At 41.3% G+C, this 18,820-nt stretch overlaps 1 protein-coding gene across 17 annotated transcripts in view; it reads right to left on the bottom strand.

Annotated features, from left to right (window-relative positions):
* CD44 (CD44 molecule (IN blood group)) overlaps positions 1 to 18,820 on the bottom strand; it is a 69,422-nt gene that overhangs the window by 27,139 nt on the left and 23,463 nt on the right. For all 17 annotated transcript variants that reach the window (XM_082224085.1, XM_082224084.1, XM_082224083.1 and 14 more), the window contains exons 2-6: positions 11,587 to 11,752; positions 5,840 to 5,976; positions 4,698 to 4,769; positions 1,971 to 2,141; positions 1,553 to 1,678 (exon numbers count right to left, since the gene is read on the bottom strand). In XM_082224085.1, coding sequence (XP_082080211.1) covers positions 1,553 to 1,678; positions 1,971 to 2,141; positions 4,698 to 4,769; positions 5,840 to 5,976; positions 11,587 to 11,752 — 672 coding nt within the window. The remainder of the gene's footprint in view (positions 1 to 1,552; positions 1,679 to 1,970; positions 2,142 to 4,697; positions 4,770 to 5,839; positions 5,977 to 11,586; positions 11,753 to 18,820) is intronic.

Below are 18,820 nucleotides of genomic sequence, written 5' to 3' on the forward strand. Positions count from 1 at the left end.
AGTGTAAAGCCGGTGATTCAAACACACTGCTTTTGCAGGTATTGGCCTCAAATTCTTGCTGTCCCAGCATGCAGGACATATTTCACACATCCCTAATACCAATCTTCCTTCCAGCACCTTTACGCCCTGCCCTGGCTTCCGGAGCATCAGCTGTTAGTGAAGCCTTTCTCCATGTTATGCATTGCTACATGAAGGGAAGTCACTACCACCAGTGCAAATTGTACATTTTACTCAACATTAGGAGTTACCTTGCACTGAGGGGGGGGGAGAATTAACATTATTTTAAGAAGCAGGAAATAACTAGTGACACTACTGTGTGAGACCATTAAAATACATTTTTGTTGCTAGCATGCAGCTAATTTCCTTCTTGCTCATTATTTCTTCAAGAAGTCCCAAAGTAAACCTAAACAGGTTTATCTAGAAAGTTGCAATGTCAACCACATCATTCAGCAGCTAAAACGTACATTTCAGTGAATGATCAAAAGAAGCCCATTTAAATGGCAGTGCTGGCCAACTTGCATGTATTGAGATGACCATACAAATAAATGATAAATGATGCCTTAATAATAGTTCGTGTGAAAAGTGGTGATCCAGAGAGATATCAAAATCATCTGGGCTCTGGTCAGAGAATTCATTCTCTCTCTCTCTCTCTCTCTCTCTCTCTCTCTCTCTCTCACACACACACACACACACACACACACACACACACACACACATTTCATGAGACACAAAAATTAAGTGCATACAAAGAACTCCAAGATGAAAGCAACATTTTTAACTCCTATCAGGAAAACCTGGATCACAGAATCTCAAACTGAGGCTTCTCTCCATCCCTGAGAGATGACCAGATGAATCTAGACTTCTAATTCAAACAAATAGCCATAGAACTACCCTTTAGATTTTCAATGAATATTTTTTAGTTTTTCTATATTGTCCAACTGAGAAAAAAGGGATCCTCAAGCACCATTCTGTCAGTATGGCCTCAATTAACTGAAAACCACATACTCATGCAGTATGTATCAAAAGGAAAAATGCCTTTCACAAATGGAAGACAGCTTTCTGAAGAGCCTAGTTGCATATTTCCAGAAGACTCCTGGACATCTGACACAATAGCACACTGGAGATATTAATGCAATAGTTTAATTAATCACAACTTTAAACACAGACTTGTAGAGGCTAGATTTGGCAAACTTGTACATTCTACATAGCACTGCTTCATGGAGTGGGTATCAGGCCCATGCACATTCCACCACTACAAGTAGAATTTATTTGTGATCAGCATACATACACTAACCATGAGATCAGTCTTCCCTTTTTTGAGGGAGACATATCATGCCTCTGGACCAATCAGACATGCCACACTAGGGACAAAGAGCAACACTGATCGTGAGCTCACCACTGCAACAATGTACACAACTACACAACATAAAGATTGTGCAAACTAATCCTTATTCAATCTTATTTCTACCACACATCACATTTCCCTTCTTGTCTCTTCCAGAAGAACAGGAAAGTTTACATAAAATGTACCTAATACAATTGTTACACTTACTAGGACTTTGGGGCTGCTGGTCTTTAGAATGTCCTCCTTCATGGTGGCCATCATGTGTATTTGGAACATCAGTTGCATCTTCATCCTTCCCCGCAAAAGGCTCTTTTGAGGTAAAAGTACCATCATCTGTGTAATAATAGATAAATGAGTTGCATAATGGATAAATGAGTGACCTACCACCCATACTGTTTTCATTATGAATTCTTCGAACAACTTTGTGCATTTTTTCATTATATTACTGGAGCAGTACTCTAGTTTCTGCTATAATAGACTAACAAGGGCACTACTCTAGAATTTATCGGCACTATGTTAGATGAATCATTTACAATATTCTTTTGTTTATGGCAGAAGGAAATTATCCTCATTGATAGTTGCTACTTTTTCACATCATGACTTAAGTAGTAAATCCCAGTGATACCTGTATGATGGGGAAAACGTGACGAGATACCCGGACTGATAACATTGGGATCTGTCGTTGATCTGTCATTTGCAGAACCACTGCCACCAGTATTTTCATCTTCATTAATGGGTGGCCGTTTTGTGAATCTCTCTCCATCAATATAGTGTGATCCATCAGGATTGTATATTTCTGTCGGAAAGAGGAAGTAAGGAACTAAACATAGCTGAACAGAGGAACATTTCCAGCAAGATAGCTGTCCTGTTGCAGTACTATCTCCCATGTGGTAACTTACCACGGAACCTGTGCCTTCAACTACTTAGAGCCAAGTTCAAACCTTGTTTTAAGCAGCAGTGAGTGTCACACTTACATACTCCCATCTGTTCTACGAAGAGGCAACCAGTGTTTATTGTTACATCTGAATCGGAAACTCTGATTAGTTCAAACTAAACTATGGTTTTTGAAACAAGCCAGGATGATAAACTATGATTTGATTCTGGATTGTTTTAAAAAAAACAATTTAAGTTTAGACTAACCACAGTTAATCCTTCTTAGGCTTAATGATAAACTGCAGTTAATTAAAAAGAAGCAATGGGTGTTTCCAATCTCCTCATGGACATGGTACAGGAGGAGAGAGAAAGCTGGAGTGTACAAGCCTAAGGATTGTTTGCATAGTCCTAAACTGCAGTTAAAATTGTGCCCAAACTGGGCTAATGTCAAGATCCTGCCAAATGATGAGGAAAACCTTTCCACATAGGCATACGTATAAGAAGACAAGTGGTTATATTCTCCTGACCACTTTTAGAATGTTTTATGTACAAAGTAGTTGGATGCAAATTGTACAAGTCATCTCTTCTTCGTAAAACGTAGCCATTCTGTGGTTGTAATTCGAGGACCCGATCCCCGCTTGGGGAATAAAGACACGTGGACACAGAATGTAACGTTAATGGGTAAGGTAAAGGCCACAACTTTATTGATTACAGCATGTGAGAAGGTATTGGCTTAGGCATTGGACCACGGAACCTTAGACTCCACCCACTCGTAGAGGGGTGAGTCTGAGGAGGGGTTGACCACCAGTAGGGGGAGCCTGTTGATGCTAATCCAACTATAGGCTCTCTTCCTGATGTCACCGAGGGTCGTGCCATGACCCCCCGCCACACGGGCATCGGACAGGATCCACGACTGCCGGATTCCTTTAGCGGAATACCCAAAATTGTCGGGGAAGGCGATGGCCACACCTTGCCCCCCGAAACACCAACAACACATTCCAATGCCTAACCGCCAAATACCACGAAAGTTGTGACGGTTGCTACGAGGTAGGCGAAAAAAACCAAGAGGCTGGGCCAATTTAGCCAATTGGAAAAAACTCCTACCAGTCCCCCTGGTTAAACACGGCAACCAACCAGAGGTCCATAGCAAAGTCTCAGGAACAGCTAAAGGGAGTGGAGGGTGGGTGACTAGAAGAAAATGTGTGTGCAATGGTGGGGATGGGCTGGCGCGGCTGCGTTTGAGAAGCAAGCCACGCCCCTGTTGAGCTTCCCTATTGGGTGCCCAACTGGGGAGGGGCGTGGCGCCAGCCTTGGAGTTGAAGCAGGGGGCGGAACGCCCCCTGCATGACGCAGGAATCGTCTCCCGCTCACAACCCCTTCCCTCCTGGGAGTAGGAAAGGCTTTATCGTGCACTTAAGGCACTCTGCCCTGTGGGAACTTTTTTGTACTCTGAATTGTGTCATGCACTATCTATGCAATGGCATTTGCTGCTAGGATAGTAAAATGTTTTCCAACAAAGTGCAATACAGAAGGCCATGCACCTGCAGACTTCCCTATGTTGCTTTCTTTTTGCAGGAGACTCATAAAGCCAATAGGTTAGAAGGAGCATGTAGCAAAATCCTTTGGAGAACAGTTTGCTAGGCTTGAACTATCCATGACAGATTGTCATTTAAAGGATTGCAGGGGAAGAGGTGTTACACGCTCCTTCATTTTCTAGTTGTTCTGCTCGTTGTACAATGGCCAATCTAAATGTGCTTTGCTACAACTTGAAACTATTTCTTTCTAATCTTCAGTGCTTTTGATAGACAGTTTGATAGTTATTTAGATATATTAAAACAATTATTGTGTCTCGTGAATATTACATTCAAGAACTGTCTGCCGCCTGTAACAATCTACTTCATTGTACTGTTGACAGGATAATCAGTATGTTTGATAAACTATCCAATACAGTGACTTATTCAAGTCTGACAATGTGTTCTGGATTCAACCAAGGCAGGCAATGCGTGTTAAAATAAACATCCATCAAGGAAGAAGATGCACAAATGCTTCTTGCAATGTACCAAAAAGAACATGGAGATTAATGCATGTGTTTCAAAGGCTCTAAGCCAAGAAATAGTCAGTGGGAGAGAAGTTAGAGGACAGAAACACCTATACACAAAATTTTGCTGCAGGGTCTCACTTATTTAATTTGATAATAATATGGCTGATTTTTATCACCTCCGAATGATCTTATAAGGCCTAATTCTAGCAGATAAATGGAAAATAAATAGTTTAAAAATCAGGCAGATGATTACACCATGAAGTTGTACTAGATTATACTAAATACCTATAGGAGGTTATTCTATTCTAAAATGTATACAAAACTCTGTACACATTTTCTGAATATGCTTTCTTATGGCACATTAAATGTTTGCAAAGGTTTGCTTCAGAGCCTGCAAAATATAGCTCAACACAAAAATGTATGAAATTCAGCTCTTACCTATTTTGCTATCTTCATCAGGCCAAATGGAGTATAACTTTATGACGGGGTCACAAACTATGTCCCTTGATTCTACAAAGGGGAGAGCAAAATATTATCTGGTTAATTTTTGTTAGAAGCAACAAAGGAAATGAGAACCGACACTAAAGCGGTGGCTATGCAACAGGCTTCAGCTGAGAACTCAACCATCCCATGGACAAAAGTAAGTCTTCCACACCTGTAGGTTTAGGGTCTTGAAGTTGGAATTGGCATACATACTACATTCATTCATTCACTTACTAAATTTATATCCCACTTTTCCTACCACAGAAGCTGACAAACAAGTAATAAAACGTATTTAAAACAATGCCAATACAAATGCAGATTGTAATCATGCTAAGTGTGAGTTTCTGTTAAAAAATAGAAGCTGAGATGCATAATTAGAATGTAAAGCAGATAAATCCTTAAAAACTTCAAAATTTGTATGGCCTGTAACTGTTTGTGTGTATCAGAAACATCATCTCCTTCCTAACTGCCCCACACACTCAAGACTGTTGTAGTTAGACCTTTCCTGCTTTTTAAGCCAGCATCATCCGAACATTTAATTTTGTGGGGAGGGACGAAGGGATAGGACTCTCACCGTTCAGCCACATGTCAGCTTCTTAGGACATATCAGCCCCATCTGGACCGCAATGCAAATGTTTGTTTCTCAGGACACTGAGATCCTGCCCCAGTTGCCTAAATCCACCAGACTTCATTAGCCAAATGGGATATGATGGCGACAGCTGTACACTGAGGCCTGAGCCATTTATTGAGGTTTGCAGTGGGTAGAGTCCAATTTTTAGAGCAATTTTTGTGGAGAAGTACACCAAATGCATGAGGAGGCCTCTACATTTCTGATCTGCAGACTGGTTTTTTTGTTGCCTGCTGGAAATTGCAAAAAAGTGGGGAGGGGTTGGGCCGCAATATATGATGACTGGTTGAATATGTTCAACTTGGTGTGTCAGCAGTTATGCAGGCATGCCCAAAAAATCTGTTTTTAGCATATGTCTCCTGCATATTCCGCTTTGTAAGATATAACATTTATTTCAACAAACTGAGACATAGCATGTGCGGCAGCAAAATATCTCTGTTAGGAAGCATGTGAACAAACCCAAACATACCTGATGAATTGAAGCAATATGTATCATATTTGTCGGATATATTTGACGAAAGTACGTATATCCCAGTGTGGTTTGCTGCGCAGAGCGCATAAGGGGTGTGTCGAGGAACTACAATTTTTTCTTCTATATAACCATATCTAGGAAAAAGAGGCATAAACATATTGATGCATCTAGGTAAATAACCAATGTACACAGAATTGTATACTACCACAAAGCATCTGTGAAGGAACCACATCAGCCAAACTGAAGGAGCATCTTTCCCCCCATCATTCAGCCCAGACACTGAGATCTAGCTCTGAGGACATCCTGACAGTTCTCTCACTGCGAGAAGTAAAACTACACAGAACCAGAAAGAGGGCCTTCTCGGGCCCACCCTGTGGAATGACCTCCTGTCAGATGTCAAGGAAATAAACAACTATCTGATGTTTAGAAGACATCTGAAGGCAGCCCTGTTTAGGGAAGTTTTTAAAGCTTGATGCTTTACTGTGGTTTTATAATTTGTTGGAAGGCGCTCAGAGTAGCTGGGGCAACTCAGATGGGCAGCATATAAATACTACTACTACTACTACTACTACTGTATACTGACCCTGATTCTGTCCACATAATTGATGTGTGTGTGTGTGTGTGTGTGTATCGCCATGATCCATCCTGCACTCTACTAGATCTTTTAAACGAATTATAGAACAATTATGGCACTATAGTACTGCAGTGGATTCAACCATTTGGGAAAATGCTTTGGAAGGTCCAAGTTAAGAGTCCCAGAAACTCTGCTCTTCTAGAGACAGCAGATGGGACATATTGTTATTCTTAATATTGCTGTATTGAATATACACCACAATGGGTTCCAGATGTTTTGCTTTTGTTTTATTTTTTAAATAGAAATGCTCATTGTAGGAAATGGAATAGGAAATGGAAGGGACAATATTTGAGTAAGAAAGAACATGCAGGCACCTGACTCCATGTACTTCTGATATCTCTTGTTTAAAATAAAAATCCCAGGTAGCAGGGTTGAGAAACAGTGCTATCTGAAATTCTAGAAAGCAACTGCACACAGCTTAGACAGTACTGAGCTAGTCATAGGTAGGTAGCCGTGTTGGTCTGCTGTAGCTGAAACAAAATAAAAAAAAAATCCTTCCAATAGCACCTTAAAGGTAAAGGGACCCCTAACCATTACGTCCAGTCGTGACAAACTCTGGGGTTGCGACGCTCATCTCGCTTTATTGGCCGAGGAAGCCGGCGTACAGCTTCCAGGTCATGTGGCCAGCATGACGAAGCTGCTTCTGGCGAACCAGAGAAGCGCACGGAAATGCTGTTTACCTTCCCGCCAGAGCGGTACCTATTTATCTAATTGCACTTTGATGTGCTTTTGAACTGCTAGGTTGGCAGGAGCAGGGACCGAGCAATGGGAGCTCACCCTGTTGCGGGGATTCGAACCACCAACCTTCTGATCAGCAAGTCCTAGGCTCTGTTGTTTAACCCACAGCGCCAATAGCACCTTAGAGACTAACTAAGTTTGTTATGGGTGTGAGCTTTCGTGTGCATGCACACTGTATCTGAAGAAGTGTGCATGCACACGAAAGCTCCATACCCATAACAAACTTAGTTGGTCTCTAAGGTGCTACTGAAAGTACTGAGCTAGATAGACTAAAGGCTTGATTCATTATTAGGTGGCGTCACTGATTAATTGGATGTAACAATATAAATGATTTGTCAGGTATGTACTGGTCATTAGGAATGACATTAGGACACTGGATTTGGAAAGGGAAGGAATTTTCCTGCAGCACAATTGGTAGGCCCACTGTCTTGGAGCATCTAAAGCTTTTGCTGTGCAAGCTGCTGTGTTCTGAATTCCAGATGTCACTGTGGTGGGTGGGAATAAAATATTAAAGGGTGAATGGCCCCATATTTACACAAAGGGTTATACTAGGGAGCTATAAGCAATCTCTTTCCGGTCTGTGTTCCATTAACCTAGTCTCTATATTTTCCTAACTTACCAGCAGAAGAAACTGGTGGAGTTATTGCAAAAAAGGGCAGAGCACAACAATGAAGGAGAAGCAAGGATGATGAAAAACATACCACGCTCTAAACTTTGCAAAGCTTCAATAAAATGTTGAAATGTAGCAATAATCTACACATGGAATGCTGGCTAAAATAAGTAACGTCCCCCTTGCTGTTCTGTACTGAGCATAGGGCTTTCCAGCATATATGGAACTCCATAAACTGATTCAATGAATGTTTCAGTGGAACATGTGGTTAATAAAATTATGTAACAAATGAAGGTTATTTTGCAGTACTATCCTGAGTTTCTAGTACATTTAGTACTGATTTCCTTTAAATCTTCTTTGCCAAAAAGGTTTATTAAAAGTTAATCAACATCTCTGCACCCCCCTCCTTTTAAAAATGGCTTTTGATTGGGGAGAGACAGCTAAGGACTCATCTACACTTCCGCTTACTCTCTGTATAGAAAGCACAGGTCCTAAAGGTTTTCCATTTGAAACCTGCTGAATTGTAGGCAAGCATTAATCTGCGTAAAACCCAATCAGCGTTTGATCCAGTTCAGTGGTAAAGAGTGGCTTTTCCTTGGGGGGAAGCAGAGGCACAAGCAGAAATTTGGACAGGCCCTAAGGTAGCCACTGCTGAAACTCTGGCTTGTATAGAATGCTGCTCTTCCATTTGTGCAACTATCACCCACTAGTACAACAGATTTCCCCACCCTCCTCTGCAGTCCACTGCACAACCTCAAAGAGAGGTTGTGTAGCAGCTAGCACAGATTTTGTGCAGAGACAGGAGAAGAATAAAACTGATTGTGCAGAGACAGGAGAAGAATAAAACGTGTTATTTCATGAATGGAATGCTATTCATGCAGTGCTGGATACAACCCTCTGGTTCAGGATTGAGGTGCAGAAAATTATACTCCATCAATGTGATCCCTGTCAACCTGGGACTGATTTCCAAGTAAATGTGTGTAGAATCAGGCTGTTAAAGTGTTACTTCTTTTGTTCTGAGGTGTACAGTAAAGCCACTGTACTATAGCAATGGCTTTTTAGTAACAGATCAACTCAAGGAGAAAGTGAAGCCCTTTTCAGATGAATGCACAGGGACATTGGCATTGTGGCACTAGTTTCCTGCAAAATATGACAGGGCTTCTCTAATGGGTTGCCTTAAAACCTGTGGAAATTCCCTGCTCCACAAAAGGTGCAGAAGCTCTGATTTCTCCACCCCCCCTCCCGACCAGACTCTTCTTGTTTCACCCTACACCCTTTCATTATGACCTGAATTAGGACCTTCCTTAGGCACTCATTGCGTTAAATATTCAGAAACCATCTCCCATAAACTAGCAAGGCTTAAGGTAATATCATGCAACATGATATTACCTTTTCCCTTCCAGTTGTGGAACTTGAACACAACAGTTAGGTCCCAGTTTCCTCACTGAGCCACGGTCCGGGCCTTAGAAACATGAGTAATTCTTGATCATAACTATTTCCACTGTACTATTAAGGTCACTGCATTGCAAAACATTGGCAAAACATGCTGTTGCCAATGTGAGTCCAACAACACTATCTACCAAACCAGAACCTGTTTCTTCAGAGCCAATGCATGTCTGATGTGACAGAGTTGCCAGGGTTGTTAGCATGGTATGTACAAAGCAACCCTGAACCGTCTCATCCTCTGTAACAAGCCTAGGCACCATACTAATCTTTTAAACCCCTTGCATAAGAAAATACATCATAATATGGGATATTCAGCTGTCCATTATGGAAAAAATCTCTCCGTCTCCCAAGTTTTGAAATTTAGAAGGATCTTTAAGGTTCCGTCTCATCCTAACTATGTGTGGCTGTGATCTAAGAGAACATGCATTCTGTCTGAATACTTTAAAGATAGGAAAAAATATCTACTGGATAGATAGTCTCACCACTGCCATTACTGCAAGAAGGCACACAATCCCGGCCCTATCTAGAATTGCAATAACCTTTCCAGAGCCCCTTGGGAAGGATGGGCTATAAATAAAAAGGAATTAGTTAAATCATTTTTGCTCCTTGGGCAGGATTCAACTAATGAGTCCTGCTAGCGGAAGTCTGCACGAGGACTTACACAACAGGGCTTTCCCCCACACCTCCCAGCTTGGGGTGGTGGGTGGGAAAAAGCCAGAACGCAGCATTAAAAAAAAAGAAGAATTTTGCCAATTGTGCCTGAAGAGACTTTTCTATAACTTCATTGACCATTATTTTGGATAAGATGGTTCCTTCATATTTTTCTACTATAATTCTGTTTATCCCATTAATTTATATCCCATACCCTGCAAAAAGGAATAATAATGCAACTCAGGCCCTTAGGGAAAACAAGACTGTGAAGACCTTTTGCTAATGCTTCCTGGAGACTATGCAACTATTAATAACTCTGCTTGACATTTATTCCATACACAGTTAAATATTTTTGAACAATTGCACCATCAGAAACTAACTAATCTAATTACTTACCATGCTAATTAGGCTGATTACTTTCCATACCAATGAATTTGCCTTTACTCCGCGTATTTTGAACTCTTACACAAGTCCAAGCACTGTGTAGCTTACAAACCAGCAATAAAATTCACATCATAAAGATGCAAAAGCAACACAGTTAAACCTTTTGACAGAATGGACTTAGGAGTACTTAGGTGGTTGTGTTATAGACAAGAAGGTGGTGCTTTATCAATTTGCTTTCCCTCAGTTGCATGTTCATAAAATTTAATTATTAGTAATGGTGCCACACACGCGGCCTAAGCTAATTTAATATGTTAAGTTAATGAGGTATATGTTGCCCTTGGCTGCGGTTCTGCTTCCATGTAGTTGCCCAAGGTAAGTAACAATCCCTTCCAGACAACCCAACTGCCAGATCAATGTGGAAGCTGCCCTGTGGCACGTACATCTCTGCAGGTGGGCAGGAATGCTGGTAAATATTTATTGTACTTATACGCAATGCTGATGATGATATTTGGCACAACAAAGTGACTAACAGGGTAATTAGCAGCAGGAGATGGCTTGGCTGGGTACTGCCTAGGTGGCCTTAAGGCAAACAAGACATTATTCTCTCAGTCTCTCCATCTGACATGGGGTAATGCTACATTAATCCCGCATCTTACATGCATCTGACCTGTGCAATTTCAGCCATATGCAGTTGAAGGCAGGCTGATTGAAATTGCACAAGTCCCCAAGCAAGGCGGAAGAGAGCTTAAAAGCTATTTTCATGCTGAGTCTGTTTGGAGTTACGGAGTGCAAAAAGAGCTCTTAAGCTCTCCACCTTGCTTGCTGGGCCACACCTGCTCGGCACACTATGGGATGCTCAGTGAGATCTCGCAGGAGCATCCCTAGCCTTCTAGAACCATTGCACTGACCAGGCATTGTCCCACAAGCACAGCCGAGTGCTTAAAATCTCTTTTCATGCTGGGTAAGCCAAGTGGACCTGTTGCAAAGGGAACTTTTAAGTGTTCCACCTGGCTTGCTGGGCAAGGCCCCCTCAGCACACCAGCTCTGAGAGCGCTGGGGATATTCTCTCCCCCTCACCTGCTACACACAATTTTCGCATATGCCGGTACATGTAACCCTTGGGGCTGAATGAAAGATGTGGGATTACTATGCTGTTCTATTTTACAGGCTTGTTCTAAGGCAGGGGGTGGGGAACCGGTGTCGCTTCAGATGTTATTGGACTTCAATTCCTAAAAACAAACTATCAAAAACTTTTTGAAAGTACACCTGTAGATTTCCTACCTGCAGGTTTCAAATCCTTGGTCATAAGCTTTCTGCATCTGGTCCCATGTTGGAAGGGTGCTGTTGAGAGCTTTACAAAGCTCAATGGCCTCTTCTCTTGAAAGGCTATAACGGCGGTTTTTCTCAACGTGGAAAACACCTGCATATCTGCAACTTATATTCAAATCTGTGAATTAGAGAAAAACAAAGAACTGATTACACAATGACACTGGCCCTTACATTTTAAATACCATATCAGATGTTTGGCTGTTTCAAAATCCTAGTAAAAACTTTATTGGCATTACCGAACCATTTATTTAACCAAAAGCACTTTAAGCAAACCATACAGTTTTGAAGGAGCAGAGGAGATTTTACGTTTTTGACCTTACACTCAAGACGTATCTCAGAATTTGGTGGGCAGCACTGCACAAAAGGGCCTTGGAAATGATAAGTAGTTCTTTCATGTTACAAATGAAGTTTTCCATGACAGGATCATGTTGGAGTTAGTTTCCTCTTGATAATACTTTCTATATAATCTGAAACATATCTATTTACATTAGCATAAACCTTCTCTAAGGACTGGCATTGGTTCAAAATGCTTTTTTTTTTTTTTGGCCTCAGAAAAATTAGCTGAACAGAACATGTCAAGAGGAGAGGAAATGTTCAAGGTTCGTATCAACATTCAAGTTTGAAATAAGTATTAGTCTGAAATGCATAGGTGGGTTATGAGGATTTTGTAAGCATGGAATGCTCACTATTTAATGAGGAGAACTAGCACTTGCAAGTGCAAAGGATACATCTTCCACAATCAGAATGTCAACTGTGCTTGGATTCCAACATGGGAGCAAGTGGGGCATTCTTACCCAACATTCTTTAATTTTATTTTTTCCCCTTTCCAAGGCAACACTGGCCTTGTCAAGCGTACCAAGGAATAAATAAATGCATAAATCTCTACTTGTGCTTCACCAATTAGTAAAGTCACAATTAGTAAAGACTAGTCCATGTGCCAAATTTGCAGTTGTCCACAACTTTTGTCAAGCATTCCTTTAACTGGAATTCTGCAAAGTGTTACTGCACAGGTTGCAAGTGGCATAAACCAGTCATAGTATGAGGGAAAGGAACTCAAATTCACACACACACACACACACACACACACACACACACACTTTCCCTCTCCCTCTCTCTGGAAGGTTTTTTTAAATCGTGGCTTAATTCCTGACTACATTCTCAGTATTAATACTACAGCCCTTCTCCAATAATTTGGCTTTATATCAAATAAACCATTGTGTCAGAAAATATAGTGCAACCAAACATACAGGAGGTAAATGGTGTCCTTCTAAGGCCCTTAGCACCATCCTAAATATTCTCCTTCCCTTATAAGAAAGACAGACTATAGCAGAGGTAGGGAGCAGGTAATGCTTCTCACAGCATGGAAATATCACCTGCTAATGTCTGCAGAGAAAGCTGCTGTTAAGGAGATAAGAGTAGGGGCCAGTGGAAATCCTAAGCGAAGTCCTCTCAAATGTGATCTGAGAGAAGTGCCCTTAAATGGTGTCCGTTGCTGATCCATTAAGCATGATGGACTCATGTTGCCTAAGTGTTCCATCCCATTTGCAATGCAATCAGAAATTGGGCCTCAGCTATTTTCTTCTTCCTTTGTCCTTCATAGCTGGCAGGCACTGGCATGGCAATGTTGTTTTCCTGACACCATGTGATGTTCCATAGCTGGAAGCCAATATTGTTTAATAATGGCTCTTAAGAGAGGCAAAACTCGCACAACAAGCTGTAATTGTCCTAATCATTAATCTCGGCCAGCCCATAAGACTTTGGTGATTCAACATGAAACCATGAAATGCCCCTGAGCATGTTTCAGATTTTAAAGAGCATGGAGATCGTTAACCCACAAGCACAAGCCTTCGTAGCCAAGCCTTTGCCTGTCTTCTTTTTCTTCTATCTGCCTTGTATCCTGTAACCTCTGCAGCAGAACACCCTGTAAGATCATTGCTAGTCAGCTATAGGCCCCCACAGCTGATAAAGAAGGGGAACTGGGCAAAGTGGTGGTAACAATCCCTTACAAAGAATGAAGCAGGGATTTTGCTGCACTTCCTACTGAGGGTCTATCTGAACTGGAAGTGAAATTTGCAACAGATTGACATTTCATTCCTAACACAGAGCAAAAGCTTTTAGCTCTGAGGACAGTAGCAACAAAACTCTACGTCCACCAGATGGTTGAAGTCAGGCCACAACTCTAGTTTTTCTCAGAAACAATTATCCCTCTGTCCTCCATGAGCCACATTCCTTGTTCTTCTCCCTCCGTGTTTCTGGTGCCTGCTGGCAACTACTGTGGCAGGATATGACAGAAGCAAGATGGAGAATTATCAGTGATTCTGCCCTCACCTAGAGAAGGAACCTGCCTTCCATTAGTTCCTTCCCTACACAGATTTGAAAAGCTCCACTCCTGGCAGAACCAGGAAACAATTGGGTCTTTGTTTCCACCTGACCCGCTTCCAACCACATCTCCAATGGCTTGAAATTGCAAGCTGAATAGGAAAAATGGCTGCTGGGGGGATTGTTAAGCAACCCTATAAATGCTACTACAATAAGCTTCCCAATGGCCACTATTTTTCTATTTTTCTTTTTTTATATACATTTTTATTGATTTTTTTTAACATATCAGCTCCAACAGTCATACAACATATCTTCTCATCTTATACAATATTTTAGACTTCTGTCAACACCTCTGATGATTTGTCACTTGGCCACTATTTTTCTTCAGGAAAAGCTGCAGTTTAGGCTGAAGTATACACATTTGAATCCTTTCCAAGCGACTATCTCTCTTTCAGAGAGATTTCTGTGCCTTGTTTTAAAGACACTTCCCATATGATGATACTCTAAATGGATATCACCTTCTATGTGGGAAAATGGCATCTAGTTTGCATAAAGTAACATGTTTAAGGCCTCCTTTTCATCATGGGTAAGGGACAAGGGCCCGAAGCCACACTATTCAGTGCATGCAGAGGTGGGGGAACAGATACAGTACACCCAACTTTCCCACAAAGAAGTGATATTTGTTTAGGAAATTGCCATGTGGCTTTCAGAAACCAAGGGCTCAAATGTAAGAGCCAAAGAGTCTTTTTCATCCCTGCTAACATAACCACATAGAGCTAATCATTCACAACAGCCTGGTTTTGCATCCGTTACTTGAAATAAGTATATGCAAACATTGCTTCTCTATGACGAATGTTGAATGTTAATAATAATGAGGGTTATTTTCCCCTCTGGGTTTTCTTTTCTTTTTAAGTACAGAACCAGCAGGTTTCACACTCAGACAGGCTACCATTTTATATTTTAAAACTTAGTGCACCATGTAATTAAGAGATGTGTAGGCACATCAAAGTGACTGCAGCAGCAAAGTATTTGCAGAAATATTGCTTTGCTTCACGGAAAAAGAGGCAAAGAGAACTAGTATTTAAGCATGCAAAACTGCAGATGGTTGCCATGGGGACCAGGAAGTGCTCATCTAACTTTGGGATTTTCGTTTCTGGTTTCTGCGGTTCAGAGCAGAATGTTTGAGACATGGGCAGGATGTGAGAAGTGGAGCCTGTAAGCTCCAATAATATTAGGGTCTTGATGGCGCAAAGCATCGTTCTTCTATATGTTTGCCATGAATTCAGATTTAAGCTGTGGTGCTGTGTTATTTGTCCCTGAATATAAGCACCAATAGGCATTTTATGGATTAGTATCTCGTAAAGCTTCTGTATAGCCAAGCATGAGCTAAATTATCTTTTCAGTCTGTTGAATTCTGAGGTGAGAAACATGTGGCCCTCCCAGGTGCTGTTGAGACTCCCATGAACCTCGGCCAGTATGGCAAATAATCAAAGAAGATATGGTTGGAGACCAATAACATCCACCTCTGTTCTAAACCATTTGCATTTTGTTATGCTGCTTTCCAAATCTTTATATATAGTGTACCTCGGGTTACATACGCTTCAGGTTACAGACTCTGCTAACCCAGAAATAGTACCTCGGGTTAAGAACTTTGCTTCAGGATGAGAACAGAAATCGTGCTCCGGCAGCGCGGCGGCAGCAAGAGGCCCCATTAGCTAAAGTGGAGCTTCAGGTTAAGAACAGTTTCAGGTTAAGAATGAACCTATGGAACTAATTAAGTACTTAACCCAAGGTGCCACTGTATCTGGAAACGGAACCAGGTTAAAATGGAGTTCCACAGGTTGTTTCCTTATGAGACAGCATGGCTAAGTTCCCATTGCAGTTCCTATGTCAAATTACAGCATGCCCACTAGACGCATCTCCCACAAACTGTCTAATTCTATTGATACATGTGCTTCGCCTCTCTGAATTGTACTAAGTTTGGCTGGTTTTTCTTTCCTTTCAGAGGCTGAGCTTTGGTGGAGGCGCAGCTTATCTACCACAAACAGCAAAATCTATTGCCCTTTGTCGGTTCTGCAGAATGAGGCAGTCCCCAAAAGGGTGCTTTCCAGAGTTCAAGGCTGGTCCTCTCTCTCTGCCCCACTCAAAACTGCAATTTGTGTTTCTGTTTCAGGGAGAGTGGGGGAGAAAGACTTGCTTTCTTCTAAAACTGGCTCTCACATTTCAGAGAGGTATCTATTTCCTAGCCATTTTAGGCCATTTACCAGTAACGTCTTTAACAATAGATGTGCCTGGCAACTTGGAACATTTATAGTCATTCTGGCCTCTCATTAACCTTCCTGTCCCAAACCTCAGGCTCCTTGAAAGTATTTATCACACCCACACAACTTCTTTTTAAACACACCTTGTTCACGAACCTTAGTTTGGTCGCTCATATTTGTATGTGCAGTATGTATGTGTTAAATCAGATTTATTACAATAATTGTGTCTTCATCATTACCATTTATTTGGGCTACAGATAAAACCAAGCTGCAGTGTGAAGCTTTGAAAAACCCAATGGCTTTTTGATGAATTATGTCTGATTTCACAGCACATAAATACAAGGAAAATATGCATTGAGTAGTATGAAATTCATCTCAGATCCAACTTTGATTAATGTTTATATTTTCCTCTAATCTGGTTTCCGTTTCCTGACTCAGATATGCCAGATGGTTTAATATAATCACTATCAGGAAAAAAGTCATTGGGTGCAACACAAAGGAAGTTTACCAATCCCAAATTTCATTGAAATAAAATTACAGTGGTGCCTCGCAAGACAAAAAGAATCCGTTCTGTGATTCTCTTCGTCTAGCGGTTTTTTCGTCTTGCGAAGCAAGCCCATTGAAGGATTAGCAGATTAGCGCTATTAGCGGCTTTTAGCGGCTTATCTGCTGATCGGATCAGCTGATAAGCGGCTTGGCGGCTTAGAAAAAGGGGGGGAAACCAGCAGGAACTCGCAAGACATTGTCGTCTTGCGAAGCAAGCCCATAGGAAATTCGTTTTGTGAAGCACCTCCAAAACGGAAAACTCTTTCGTCTAGCGAGTTTTCCGTCTTGCGAGGCATTCGTCTTGCGGGCCACCACTGTATTGTGCTTTAAAGTGGGTGAAACTGCATGCTTTAGTTCCAGTGACTACAGTAGCCAGACCTACACAACCTAGTAAAAAATTTCTTTCTGGCATTCTTAATATATGAACAACCGGAACCATCCCCCCCCCGGCGCTTTTTTTTTTTTTTACAACGCATTGGCAAAAGGAAGGTCACATCTTTTTAATTTATTTACACCCCACTGTTGAAAGACATCAAAATAGAAATTCAGCATTATACACAACACTGAGCAATACCATTCCAGGTCTTTTACTTTTCCCCCTGGTTCTCAATAAAACACTCTAAACACAAAGCAGGATTGCTCTTTACAATGCAAGCTGAGCTTCACAACTACTTCTGGCAATGCTAAGCAATTAAAACAAACGTCCCATGGTGACTAAAGAATAACTATTTCCCAATATTTCAGTTGCTCTATTGAAGCTGAACAGAGAATCAGGTTCCTAAAGGTGAGCCTGTCCCCAAAGACATCATCCATGAACCAGCTTGACACCATTGTATTACTTTATATTTTACTTTTGGAAGATATATTTTGTTTTCAAACGTATTGTTTGTTTCAAGAGGGTGACAGCATCTCTTTACCAAAAAAAAAGGTTGGCTAGCAACAAGTGTGGTATTTAAAACTTGAGATAATAAGATACCGTAGAGAGATTCCGCAAATGTCACAGACATATGAATTGGCAAGCGTATTTAGGATTAGATGTTCCACTGGATAATGGCTACAGACAACTATGAGTAATAAAGTAGTACCACAGACAGGATGATTGGTGACATGGAGATACATCTGAGTAAAATTCCACAGGGCGTTGCGTGGGGTGCAGTCTTCCCATTTAGCTTCTTAGCTTGTTGAGAAAGTCACCTCAAGCGACTTGGATTTCTTGAGTATATCTGCTTTGTTTGTCGCCCATTGTGGTTTGTTTAAGTTGAGCATCATTGTTCCATCTACATGGGGGATGATTTATTATCCGTGGACAATAAGCACGAGTGGTATAAACCATGGCATTTAAATATTAAAGCATTAATATCCACATTTTGCCCCATGCCTAGACCAATGCTGAAGTATATGCTGAAGTGTCTCCAAAAAAATTTACACATCGCTTGGGAAGACAGACGAAGTAATGCCAGTGTACTGGAAGAAGCAAAGATCACCAGTGTTGAAGCAATGATTCTTCAACATCAACTTCGTTGGACTGGTCATGTTGTTCAGATGCCTGATTATCGTCTTCCAAAGCAACTACTCTATTCCGAACTTAAAAATGGAAAGCATAATGCTGGTGGTCAACAAAAGAGGTTTAAAGTATCTCTCAAAGCAAATCTTTAAAAATGAAGTATAAACACTGGTAACTGGGAAACACAGGGCCTGCGAACACTCCAATTGGAGAAGAGCCTTTACCAAAGGTGTCATGGGCTTTGAAGACGCGCAAACTCAGGATGAAAGGGAGAAACATGCTAAGAGGAAGGCACATTTGGCAAACCCTCACCGTGATCAACTCCCACCCAGAAACCTATGTCCCCACTGTGGAAGGACGTGTGGATCCAGAATTGGCCTCCACAGTCATTTATGGAGTCACTGTTAAGACCAAGTTTATGGAAGACAATCTTACTTTGGTATGAGTGATAGCCAAAGAAGAAGATATCAGCGAAGACTTCAACAGCAGACTTAGGCTAAGAGAGACTGATTTGCTGAAGGGCACCAGTAAGCTCTACTTCCTGTAAGCAACGTCC

The sequence above is a fragment of the Podarcis vaucheri genome (assembly GCF_965113315.1).
Source record: "Podarcis vaucheri genome assembly, chromosome: 1".
Taxonomy (NCBI): Eukaryota; Metazoa; Chordata; class Lepidosauria; order Squamata; family Lacertidae; genus Podarcis; species Podarcis vaucheri.